We start from the raw sequence: 13,101 nt of genomic DNA, 5'->3' as shown, positions 1-13,101 counted from the left end.
CCTCATAGGAGGAGCTTCTGCCAGCGGCTCGACTCGTTGAGAAATGACTGACATGGGCTGTGTTTACACGTCTTTTTGTGTTAAAATCTACTGTTAATGTGTGACAAAACGTAGTTTTAAGACTTTTTCAGTCGATAATGTAGTTGTTTAAAGCTCAAATCTGTGGTTTATTTATAAGAAGAGTGCCTATTTAAACATTTTATCTGGTGTTTTCGGAGTTGTGAGCTCCAGTGTGTCAGCGGCGGTCAGCGCTTGTTTACCCGGCGAGAGTTGACTTTCCTTGGCTAGTCCTTCTGACGTCTGCTGCTGGCTCTGATGTCTCTGTGGCGTCTCCAGCTATAATTCGTCTTGTTGAGATTTAACGGCCCATATTTGCTCTCATGGATCTATAAATTGTTCCCTGGCAAATCGTTTAGGCTGAGTGCAAAGTGAAGTTTCATTACTTGTTTATTTTTAGGCTATAACTGTACGTTACCGTTGTAAGTTAGCCGACTAGCACTGACTTTGAATGTTTGACTGAATTGTCTGCTTTATTAAATGTATAGCTTATTTAATGTTATCACAGTGATAATCATATTGTCTGAAAAAACATTAACAAAAGATAAATCTCAGAGAGGCACGCATAAACAAAATTAGTTTCTAACATTTTTGCAAAAAACGAATGGGCAATATTTCTCATGAAAAAGTGGATAAGTGTTCATACACAGCGCAGATCATAATGAGAGAGCGTGTTTTTTAAATAAAGTTTGAGGAAGCTTGATGATGACGTTGATCCGCGACCATGGTGTGCTGTAGTCCGTTTATAGCCTACCGTTAGCATTTTATATCTGACGGCTTTATTTAGGCTTCAAAATTTATACATTTTGGATTAATTTGTAAAGATTATCTTGTTAGACAAAACGTGTAAGGGTCATAACTCTTTATTGAACACAGATCTTAAAGTGACGTCATAACTTCGGCACTCTATTACCACTCTAAAATAGCTGTAAAACAACTCTGTACAATTCACCTATAGATAGGGTGATGTCACTTTTGACTGCCACAAACTTTTATGCCACAAATATTTGTTAAAGGGATAGTTCACCCAAAAATGAAAATTAGCCCATGATTTACTCACCCTTAAGTAATCCTAGGTGTACGAGACATTCTTCTTTCAGATGAATAAAATCTGTTATATTAAATTATATTAAATTTTTAATAAGTTATATTAAAAAAAGTCCTGGCTAATACAAGCTTTATAATGGCAGCAATTGTTGATCTGTTTTTTAAGTCCATAGAAAATGCATCTGTCCGTCAAATAACATGCTCGGAGGGGTTAATAAAGGCCTTCTGAAGCAAATCGATGTGGTTGTGTAAGAAAAATATCTATGTTTAAAACTTTATAAAGTAAAGTTCCGGCCGATCGCCTTCCGTATTCAATTTATGGAAAAAGTGTTGAAAGTGCCTCTGCAGTTCAAAATGCTTATGATACCAGTTACGCTCGTCAGACGTAGCGCAAGCATTTTGAACTGCAGAGGCACTTTCAACACTTTTTCCATAAATTGAATACAGAAGGCGATCGGCCGGAACTTTACTTTATAAAGTTTTATAAAGTGACAACAATTGCTGCCATTATAAAGCTTGGATTAGCCAGGACTTTAATATAATTTTATATAATTCTTTTATTCGTCTTTAAGAAGAAATTTCATATACAGGTGCATCTCAATAAATTAGAATGTTGTGGAAAAGTTCTTTATTTCAGTAATTCAACTTAAAAGGTGAAACTAATATATCATATAAACTCATTTCATGCAAAGTGAGATATTTCAAGCCTTTTATGTGTTATAATTTTGATGATTATGTCTTACAGCTTATGAAAACCCCAAATTCAAAATCTCCGAAAATTTGAATATTGTGAAAAGGTTCAGTATTGTAGGCTCAAAGTGTCAAACTCTAATCAGCTAATTAATCCACAACATCTGCAAAGGGTTCCTGAGCCTTTACATTGTCTCTCAGTCTGGTTCAGTAGAATTCACAATCATGGGGAAGACTGCTGACCTGACAGTTGTGCAGAAAACCATAATTGACACCCTCCACAAGGAGGGAAAGCCTCAAAAGGTAATTGCAAAAGACGTTGGAAGTTCTCAAAGTGCTGTATCAAAGCACATTAATAGAAAGTTAAGTGGAAGGGAAAAGTGTGGAAGAAAAAGGTGCACAAGCAGCAGGGATGACAGCAGCCTGGAGAGGATTGAGAGCAAATTTTGCATCTCATTTGGAAACCAAGGTCCCAGAGTCTGGAGGAAGAATGGAGAGGCACACAGTCCAAGATGCTTGAAGTCCAGTGTGAAGTTTATATTGGACAATGAGTCTATATAATACATTAGTTGGCATCATAACTCGGTCTCCTCTCCACCAATCAGCAGTCAACGCACCCGTCTACCAGGACATTTTAGAGCACTTCATGCTGACTTCATTTTCTAGCAGGACTTGGCACGTGCCCACACTGCCAAAAAGTACCAAAACCTGGTTCAATGACCATAGGATTACTGTGCTTGATTGGCCAGCAAACTCACCTGACCTGAACCCCATTGAGGTATGGATAATCTATGGGACATTGCCAAGAGAAAGATGAGAGACATGAGACCGAACAGAAGAGCTGAAGGCCACTATTGAAGCATCCTGAGCTTCCATAACACCTCAGCAGTGCCACAGGCTGATAGCATCCATGCCACACTGCATTCAGGCAGTGATTCATACAAAAGGGGCCCAAACCAAGTACATATGCATGATTATGGGCTAATTTTCATTTTTGGGTGAACTATCCCTTTAAGCACAGGACGGGACACTAGAGGTCTTCACGGAGCCCCCGAGACCCGTGGACCGTGGTCAGCCGGGTCCGGGTCGGGTCCCAATCTATTACTACGGGTCCCGGGTCTGTTTAACACTGTGTGTAATACCGGAGTTGGAGAACACCTGCCCGTGATTAGTGTCAGTCAGCACTGCTTGTGTGTTTTTTGTAACTTGCAACTGTAAAATTAGGATAAGAAAAGTGTGAGCCGGGAAATAAGGTTTAAAAAAAAGAAAGAAGAAAAACACGAGCGATCTCTCTCTCTCTTGCTCGCTCGCCTCACGCGCTCTCTCTCGCTCTCTCTCTCTGCAAGCGCACGGTAATAATAATAGTTACCTTCATGAGTGATGTGAGAAAAAAGCTAAAAAACAACGAATATAAAGAAGTCAAACCCACGGGCACCTCTTCTGTCTGGGCATCCTTCATGTATAATGTGTACAAACATGAGAAAAAACTAAAGTAAGTGCTGTCTACGTGTGACGCACTGTTGAAGTTTGATTTGAACTTATATTTAAATAATATCGTTCAAATCAGCAACAAAATCTCAGGTGAACTGTCACAAATGTTTTCTATGATGCTCAAATTGCGTAAAAAAGCTCATAATTCAGGTTGCTCCAGCCACCGCGCATGTGCAGTCTCAAGGGCGTGTCATGTTTCTATGGCAACCCGAGCTTCCGCTGTGATTGACTTTAATAATAATATGAATGAACCATCTTATTTCTTAAAGTTTTGGTGGTCAGACTCGGCTCAGAGAGATTATAGCAAATAAATAATGCGGACATCAGCGGCCACCGAACGAGCAATCGTTATTATAGTTCAAAAAGGCAAACAGTCAAAGTTATTATGCGAGTTAACTTGGCGAAATGCAAATCTGCAAAGACACATTTGTCATCCGTCACCGTGACATAAAGTGGACTTTTAAAGCTGAAATGATGAGTGAATTAAGCATACTTGGAATAATGAGAGGAATAACATGGATTTAACTTTTTGGCAAGGATGTAATGCATTACAAGTAACGTTACAAGGAAGGGAGACGACGGCTAGGTAAGACAAAAAGTTATATTTTTCATAACTTGTTTATTGACTTGTTAATATCAGTTTATTGTGGAATGTGTGACAATCGGGTCCAGTCGGGTCTGTGTCTTCGCGCCGGGCTTTTAAATAATAGATTGGTCCAGGTCGGTTCGGGTACTATGTTTTTGGCATTTCTCGGATCTGCACGGGTCCGGGTCCAGCTTTTGAAATAATAGACGGGTCCGGGTCGGTTCCGTTAAGCACATTACGGGTCTCTTCGGGTTCGGGTATGAATTTTTGGACCCGTGAAGACCTCTACGGGACACACCAATCCAACCTCAAAGAACTAGCGGCGATGAAAGTTGACTGTGTTGTCGCCTCTCGTTGGCTGCATCTCGACCAAAAAGCTGTGCTTGAACACACCAAAAGGACTAAAGGCGACTGTCAACTCACACGTGTGTTCTGCGTCTGCATGTATATTTGTTTATATCAGCAGGTATCAATAGTCGAATCTAGGACTGCAGATATACAAACCATAAACAAAACCGCACTTTCTTACCATTTTGAATATCAATCACGCTGATCACTTTCTTTATTCCAGTCGGCTTGTGTTATTATGAAAATATTTGTGCAATCGAATGCTCAGGTAAGATGATGTAAAATTAAACAGCCTTCTGTTCTTGTGAACATTCTTGTGCACCAACTCGTTCGCTAAGCTGAACAGCCAATCAAAGTTCTCTCTCTCACCAACGGAGATTCAACATGCTGAATCGGCCCAAAAAACCCTGACAGTGGCCCGGCCTTTACATGTCCAATAGTGTTAATTTACATCAATAATGGAATCATTCAGTTAATTTATAAAGCAGCTATGGAGAAAACAGTTATATCATCGTCCAGCTCAGTTCAGTTCTAATCCAATAGCGTCAGTGCATTCAGTAAATAATATTAAGTGTCCCCAACAAGATTTTAAGTTTGAAAAGACACCATTTTTTTTTCTTTTTTTACCCTGTAGTCATGCAGGGAGAAAGAAAAGGAAGAAGAGGATTGAAGTGTCAGAAGGCCTGCCCTGGACTTTTGCCCTATCGCTTCAGGGGCTCACAGAAAGCTAAAGACTTGAGCGTTAATACCAGTAAATCTCGAGATTTTGTTGTGTGTGTGTGCGCGCACATCTGTAAATGAGGTCAAAGACTGACCAAGGAAACAGTGAACAAAATCACTTAATGAAAATACTGGTAAAATAAAACCCGTCAAATTCTGTTACACACACAACAACAAATAAGTTTGTACCTTCTCTGTTGTTCCAGCTCTTCTGGGGACGGTCCATTGGACACCGGCCGTGTGGGGTAACCTAATGACAATGCAGTTGTAAAAGGTTGCGTTGAACAGATATGCTCTTTCACAATGGGGTGTAAATGTGAGTATACGTTACCTCCATCAGAGTTGGTGCCGATGATCTCGAGCGCATGCGTCATGCCATTGGCAAACAGTGCTGCATCTTCCTTGCTGCCAAAATTCAGTCCCCACACCTGCCGAGCGTCCCGCCATTGGTGGAAGTTTGGCGTGGCCTGATTATATTTTAATCCCTTTACAATTGGACAGTTTATCACAACCTGTACAAGAAAAGACACAAATGTCTAAATGTAAACTAAGCCATACATACACACAGTTTCTCTTTTATGCAATTTGAGCATTTTTTCCACAAATGATTATTACTTTTTAGTTATTGTTATTTCAAATTCTCTATTAAAAAAACACTTCAAAATGATGTATGATTTGTTGGAGTCAGACAAAATATGACAGCTACACCTGTTTGAACCCAATTTTGAGAAAGGTTTTCTGAAGGTTTTAAAACAAAATCACCTAGCAACCATACCTTAAAATCCCTGGTAATAACACTAAATTCAACACCAAATATCTATAGCAAAAATCTATATTAAACTTTTTTTTCCATGATACCACAATTGTTTGATTAACATTAATGAAACTCACAGCCTATATATTAAGACCTAGTGTACCGCACCGATCAATATAAATGTTACACATCAGATGTTTTCCCCCAACAGTTAACACAACGTTCATTTAAGACATAACAGATAATATTTGCGTCAATACTCATCAAAACAGATATTTGAAATACTGTAATTCTGTGTATGTGTGTATATCAGGATTGTGCACTGTCAGATGTGTCTTAGTGTGCACACAGTCAGCGCGAGGTGCTCCTCTTAGAAAATGTACAAATAAAGATTCTTTTAGATGTTTAATTGCTATGTGGAGCATTGGGATCGCTAGATGAGGGCTTAAATGTGAAAAATGCAACTCATAATATATTATATATATATCATACAGACATACATCCATTCATATACACTGATCAGGAACATTATGACCACTGACAGGTGAAGTGAATAACACTGATTATTTCTTCATCACGGCACCTGTTAGTGGGTGGGATATATTAGGCAGCAAGTGAACATTTTATCCTCGAAGTTGATGTGTTAGAAGCAGGAAAAACGGATAAGCGTAAGGATTTGAGCGAGTTTGATAAGGGCCAAATTGTGATGTCTAGACGACTTAGCCAGAGCATCTACAAAACTGCAGATCTTGTGGGGTGTTCCCGGTCTGCAGTGGTCAGTATCAAAAGTGGTCCAAGTAAGGAACAGTGGTGAACTGGCGACAGGGTCATGGCCGGCCAAGGCTCATTGATGCACGTGGGGAGCGAAAGCTGGCCCGTGTGGTTTGATTAAACAGACGAGCTACTGTAGCTCAAATTGCTCAAGAAGTTAATGCTGGTTCTGATAGAAAGGTGTCAGAATGCACAATGGATCGCAGTTTGTTGTGTATGGGACTGCATAGCCTCAGACCAGTCAGGGTGCCCATGCTGACCCCTGTCCACCGCCGAAAGCACCAACAGTGGGCATGTGATCATCAGAACTGGACCACAGAGCAAAAATGGTTCAGGAATGGTTTGAGGAGCACAACAATGAGTTTGAAGTGTTGACATGGCCTCCAAATTCCCCAGATCTCAGTCCAATCGAGCATCTGTGAGATGTGCTGAACAAACAAGTCCGATCCATGAAGGACCCACCTCGCAACTTACAGGACTTAAAGGATATGCCGCTAACATCTTGGTGCCAGATATCACAGCACACATTCAGGGGTCTAGTGGAGTCCATGCCTCGATGGGTCAGGGCTGTTTTTGCAGCAAGGGGGGACACCAACACAATATTAGGAATATCAGGTCATAATGTTATGCCTGATTGGTGTGTGAATATGTATAATAAAACAATTCAGATTTGAAAAATACCTAAAAAGTCAGGATGCAAGAACTGAACACAACTGAAAGAACCAAAATGCTGGGCTCTCAAATAGCGTTTTGAAAAACAAAAATATGTAGAAGATAAGCAAATGAGAATGGCCCATAAAAAAGAAAAATGCAATTGAAAAAATTGATTGCCATGGACTGTAGGCCAATGACAAACATACATTAAACCATATGAAATAATCTCTAAATTCACTTTTCTATTATAGTATTCAATTGTCTGCCACCATAAATATTTTGTTTTAAACTATCTACATTTGGGTGCTTTTATGTCAGCAAATATTAAAATAGGATTTTTTTGCGATTATTTAAACTTTTAAAATGAAATCAAGAATGAATACAGCATAAATACAAAGACTGCACGTCCAAGAACTTGGCACGTGACATGCGCATGTGCGTTTTAAACAAGATTTAGATTCACATATATTTAAATTCACCAAAAGATTTGCTCATGCCCGCCCTCAAAGTACTTCAACCCTAAAGTGTCAGATTTGTAAACTTATTTGTATATTCCAGCAAGAATATATGCTTGTTTAACGGACTGTCCAGGAGAGGGCTCTGCCGCTGCAGAGCACATACTTTTGTATGTGTGTGGTTCAGGGATTCCCTATGTTATGGGGACCAAATGTCCCAAAAAAATTGTAATACCAGAAATATTTGACCTTGTGGGGAATTTTTGCTCCCCATGAGGAAAGGAAAACACAGTTTCTAAATTATACTAAATGTTGTTTTTTGAAAATGTAAAAATGCATAAAGTTTTCTGTGCTGGGTAGGTTTAGGATTAAGTGATTGGAAATACAGTTTGTACAGTATGAAATCATTAAGTCTATGGAAAGTCCCCATAAAACATGGAAACCCAACACCTGAGTGTGTATGCGCATGTGTGTTCGTCTTTAGTGAATGTGCTGACACCTCGTTTCTCTGTTTGTATTACAATCATGAATTCCACAAAGCAGAGTGGCGGAGAGAAGGGGAAGAGAGAGAAGAAAAGAAGAAAATGTCCAAAAAAGCTCAACATGCCAGCCACACAACGGAAAGGCAGACACTACTGAGGAGATAAAAGTCACTGAGTCATTCAGACAAAGAGAAATGAGTTTGTGGAATCAGACAGATGGACTGTGGAGAGGTAAGAGTCATGGGAATGGGGGAGGAGTGCCTAACTGGCACAGGAAATGGTTTGGCTATCTTACAGGAAACAACATCTACTTTAGCAGTCATCTCTGGGGAGCATTTGTGTCTGTGCGTATAGAGGGCGACAGTGCTGGGAGGGGAAGAGAGAACTCCAGATAGAGGGATACAGGTGATGGATGGACTGTAAAACTGAGAACTAGACAAATTTCACCTAAAAATGCAATTTTGGTCATCAGGTGACAGACGTTTAATAGAATGTCCAGGCTGCTCTTTTCTATACGATCAAAGTGTATGGACGCTGAGGATGTTAAGCTTCAGTGACATCATGTCCCGTTTTTGGTTCGTTTACATGTCTTTGGTCCATGTGCCGTTCATGTTTCATTTCCCCGCACCAGAGTTCCTTTGGAAGTGGACCAAGCGGACCGGACTAGTGTCCGCTTGTTTGGTGCGCACCAGTGTTCAGATGGCAGCGTTCACACTTGTTCAAAAGAACCGCACTAACAGAGCAATCACACCAGAGTTAGTTTTAATCAAACCAAACATGCCAAGTGAACACACCCTCAAAAATGACAAAAAGTCCATATGATTTGTGAACTTATTCAAAGGGGACACTTAAGTCAAACAACGTATGTTTTAAGTCAGTATTCACTGAAAATGATATGGCAACTTTATGAAAACATATGGCAAATGCTTGCTACGGCTGAATTTATTTGATGAAAAATACAGTATAAACTGTAAATTTGTATGTAACGATGCCTAATTCTATTTTAAAACAACTTAAACTGTAATATTTTCCTGTGAAGGCAAAGCTGAATTTTGAGAAGTATTATTTATTAGAATGATATATATATATATATATATAATAAGGGTGTAACGGTACACAAAACTGACGGTTCGGTACGAGTTCGGTACAGCAGTTTTAAAAAATAGATTTTTATTTATTTTCATTAAAAAATAGTGTCTGTCCTTAAATTAATTCAATTATAACTAAAAGTTTCTTAAAGATAATGCTGTAAACTATAGGGAGCCCTTACTTACACATTGCTATTAAAGGGTTAGTTCACCCAAAAATGAAAATGATGTCATTAATTACTTACCCTCATGTCGTTCGACACCCGTAAGACCTCCGTTCATCTTCAGAACACAAATGAAGATATTTTAGTTGAAATCTGATGGCTCTGAAAGGCCTCCATTGGCACAATGACACTTTACACTCTTAAGACCCTTAAAAGGTACTAAAGACGTCGTTACAAAGTCCATCTCACTACAGTGGTTCTACAATAACTTTATGGAGTGACGAGAATAGTTTTTGTGCGCAAAAAAACCCTAAATAACGACTTCGTGATGACGATTTCAAAACACGGCATCATGAAGCTTCGAAGCGTTATGAATCAGTGCCCACTCCAATTCGGTACCGGTCCGGTACCCAATGGTACCTTTTTTCGGTACTTTAGGGATTTCATCAATAACTATAAATAACCTGTAAGTAATTTATAGAAGTGTTATTGACATTATGCCAGAGCTGCCCTGGTCTCTGTCTGCCATTGTCGGTGATATTTGTATACTGTTATATTTACTAGATAGTAGGCTACTAGGTACTTAAATTTAATTAATAAAAAGAACCATATTTTTTTCTTTTTAATTTCATTTCTATGAAAAGATTTCCCACAAATTATGTCCTGTGTATTTTCTGGTAATCAAATGAAGACATAAGACCTTAATTTAATGTATCTTTTAATATAATTAAACTTTTTTTGTCAAACAAAGTGCTGCACAACTGAGCTTTATATGGTTAAAATTAAAACATTAAAACAGAACATTTTTAATTTATTACTTAAAAAATAAAGTTTTGATTATTATTATTACATTTGTGTTAGTATTATTAATTGAGACGTATCTAAATTCTACTGTACAACAGTGATGTATTTGTCAAGATAAACCGGACTTTTATTTTGACGGGTTGCCGTTCCTTTGAGTTTCTGTGTTTATGATATGATGGTAGTTTTTCTCAAATGACACGGTAAAATACTCATAAAGTGACTCTCAGTGGCTCTGGAGATGACATTCGTGCGTTCATGTCCTCATATGAGACTGCAGAGATGGGAACACGTGACGTCATAGTGATAGTGAGCGCGATAGTGAGTATGTGTGTGTGTGGTAAACCACGCTTCTACGGCATTCATTCGCACAGAGACACGCAGGATTCGTATTTAAATATTCTTTTTGTGGTTTAATATTCACAGACACTAGTCTATATCACCAGATGTGTTCTCAGGTAGCGAAATTTGGTACCGATTGATTTAATGTGACGTAATTCGGTGGGTGCCCTTAAAAGTACCGAGTTCGTTCCCCAACCCTAGAAGTCACACCCCCCGTTTTTATAGCATCAAATAACTAACTAAAACTAAACTTATTTAAAAACAAACACTTGAAATTAAATCATTGTGATAAAAACTGCCTAGAATGACAGAAACCATTAAACACAGATGAGAAGAGATTGTTGAATAAAGCCGTTATTATTGTTTGCTTTTTGCGTACAAAAAGTATTCTCGTCACTTCATAAAAATAAGGTTGGACCACTGGAGTCCCATGGACGATTTTAACGAATTCTTTACTACCTTTCTGGACCTTGAAAGTGGTAATTATATAGCTGTCTATGGAGGGGTCAGAAAGCTCTCGTATTTCATCAGAAATATCTTAATTTGTGTTCTGGCGAATTTTACAGGTTTGGAACGAAATGAGGGTGAGTAGTTAAAATGACAATTTTCATTTTTAAACCCTTTAACATCCCAGTAAGCACACAAAAAAAACCTCCTGGTAAATTTCTCTGTTGTGTTCTGAAGGGAAAAAATATGGGCAAAAAAAAATGAATATCAGACAATTTATAATTTTTTGGTGAACTATCCCTTTAAAAACAGAGTATTAGACTGCAGTACGTGCTGCTACTCTTTAACAGTGAAAAACAATTCTTGAAGTCAGTTCTTGCAAACTATTTTAAAGTGTGAGCTTGAGGCAAAGTTTGGAATGATTTTATTTCCAGTTACCCTGAATGTGTCACCTCCCTGCAGCATTACCTTCAATGAAAAATGCTTTGTTTATCCACAACCACAAGCTACATCTGTCTGATTGTAGTTTTTACCTGCTGGTCGGTCTGCATCTTGCGTCCCACCACTCTGAAGGCGTTATTGCTTGGATTGTGATATATTTGGACCCTGCTGAAAGCCTGGGGGCCCGTGCCTGCTGGGACCCACTTCTTATTGGCATCATCGTAGATCATCACAGTGGCCCGTGCCTGACAGATACTTGATTCACTGTGCATATGAAAGAAAGAAAGAGAGAGATGACATTAAAAACAGCATCATCCTTTCATACCAATAAAACTGAGAGAAAGTGAAAACAGGAGTTGGACACTGGGAAAAGGATGACAAACAGAGGGGGAAGAGAGACTGAGGCATAATGAACAAAGAGACAAGTGTGGTTGGAAATGTGTGAGGTAGGAGGAGAAGTCTGTCTGATCGAAACAAGCCCAGCAAGTACCAACAATGGGGGCAGACAAAGAAAGGAAGTGCTCAACATTCCGCTGCTCAGGAGAGAAAGCAGGTTCTAGAAACTTCAAACTGACCGCGTATCACATTCTCATGACATACATGCACAAACAGAGGCTGTTCTTGAAGGAACAGTTCAAATGGAAACTCCAGGGCTCGACGATAAGGACTCCCCGATGGCCCGTAGCCACTATAAAAGATGCTCGGGACAGTCCTGATCGGGCCAGTACTGCGTTGTCCCGAAATGTATCATTTGCAAATTTTTTACGTTTTACAGTTTAAGCATTCAATTGATTTTAACGTGCCCAGCGGTGTAATGCAACGGAGTAATAAAACTCCGTTACAGTACTTGAGAATTAATTGGTAGAATCTGTACTTTACTTGAGTTTTTATACTTTTACTCCACTACATTTCCTACATAAAACAATTCACTTCAAAAACAGATTTAAAACCTAGACAACAAAACAGTATATTATACAGTACATGTTTTCCTTTTACCATAAAGTAATTCATTTGTTGACTAGATGCTGTATTAATGCCATCGAGGCTGAGAGGATGCTAATATTAGATCCTCAAGCGGTTAAAACAACGTGACAAAAACACAAGCAAGTCTGACCCAAATGTTTAATGTCAGGTTTGTTACCATCTAGCCTATTTGCATTGTTTTATATCCATCTGGGTGCTTTTATGCAGTCGTTATGCAGCGAAGTGGCATATTTGAAGCTAGTGGCATGAGAAACCAAACTGTATCCTCATTCCTCATGCAGCCGACAGAAACAAATCAGAAACTCATTCGATTTCTGTTTTTTTATTGTCACTGTAACATGTTTTGATTAGATAACCATCAAGTGTTCTAAAGTAGAAGCAAATAAAGTGTGAAATATACATATAACATACATACTGTGTCTAATTTCAATGCTATGACTTTGTGTGTAAAGATGGCCATTTTTAAGCATGACTGTTTGGTAAAATTTTACAATAAGAGTCCATTTTAAACATTAACTAAGATTGATAAAAGTATCGTTCATCAACATTTACTAATACATTTTAAATCTCTTACATTAGTTACTGTACTATGAATTAACATGAATGATCAAGGTATAATTAATACATTAATATTTTTGATATTTAAAACTTTTCTTCAAAGAAAACAAAATGGAAGAAACTTAAACTGTATAGAACAATTTAAAAAAAATGTTGCTCCTTTTGTGTTTTGCATTTAATTGTACTTTTACTTTCAATATTTAAGTACGTTTAATATGAAA

General features: G+C 38.4%; 1 protein-coding gene across 3 annotated transcripts in view; it reads right to left on the bottom strand.

Annotated features, from left to right (window-relative positions):
- vaspb (vasodilator stimulated phosphoprotein b) overlaps window positions 1-13,101 on the bottom strand; it is a 72,655-nt gene that overhangs the window by 18,885 nt on the left and 40,669 nt on the right. For 2 of the 3 annotated variants that reach the window (XM_079825946.1, XM_079825947.1), the window contains exons 2-4: window positions 11,431-11,602; window positions 5,271-5,451; window positions 5,129-5,189 (exon numbers count right to left, since the gene is read on the bottom strand). In XM_079825946.1, coding sequence (XP_079682072.1) covers window positions 5,129-5,189; window positions 5,271-5,451; window positions 11,431-11,602 — 414 coding nt within the window. Of the gene's footprint in view, window positions 1-5,128; window positions 5,452-11,430; window positions 11,603-13,101 lie in introns of all 3 variants that reach the window. The other variant, XM_079825945.1, reaches the window with a different exon arrangement.

This window comes from Gobio gobio (assembly GCF_949357685.1).
Source record: "Gobio gobio genome assembly, chromosome: 9".
Lineage (NCBI taxonomy): Eukaryota > Metazoa > Chordata > Actinopteri > Cypriniformes > Gobionidae > Gobio > Gobio gobio.
The sequence above is the reverse complement of the archived record's forward strand: the minus strand, read 5'-3'. Positions and strand labels throughout refer to the sequence as shown.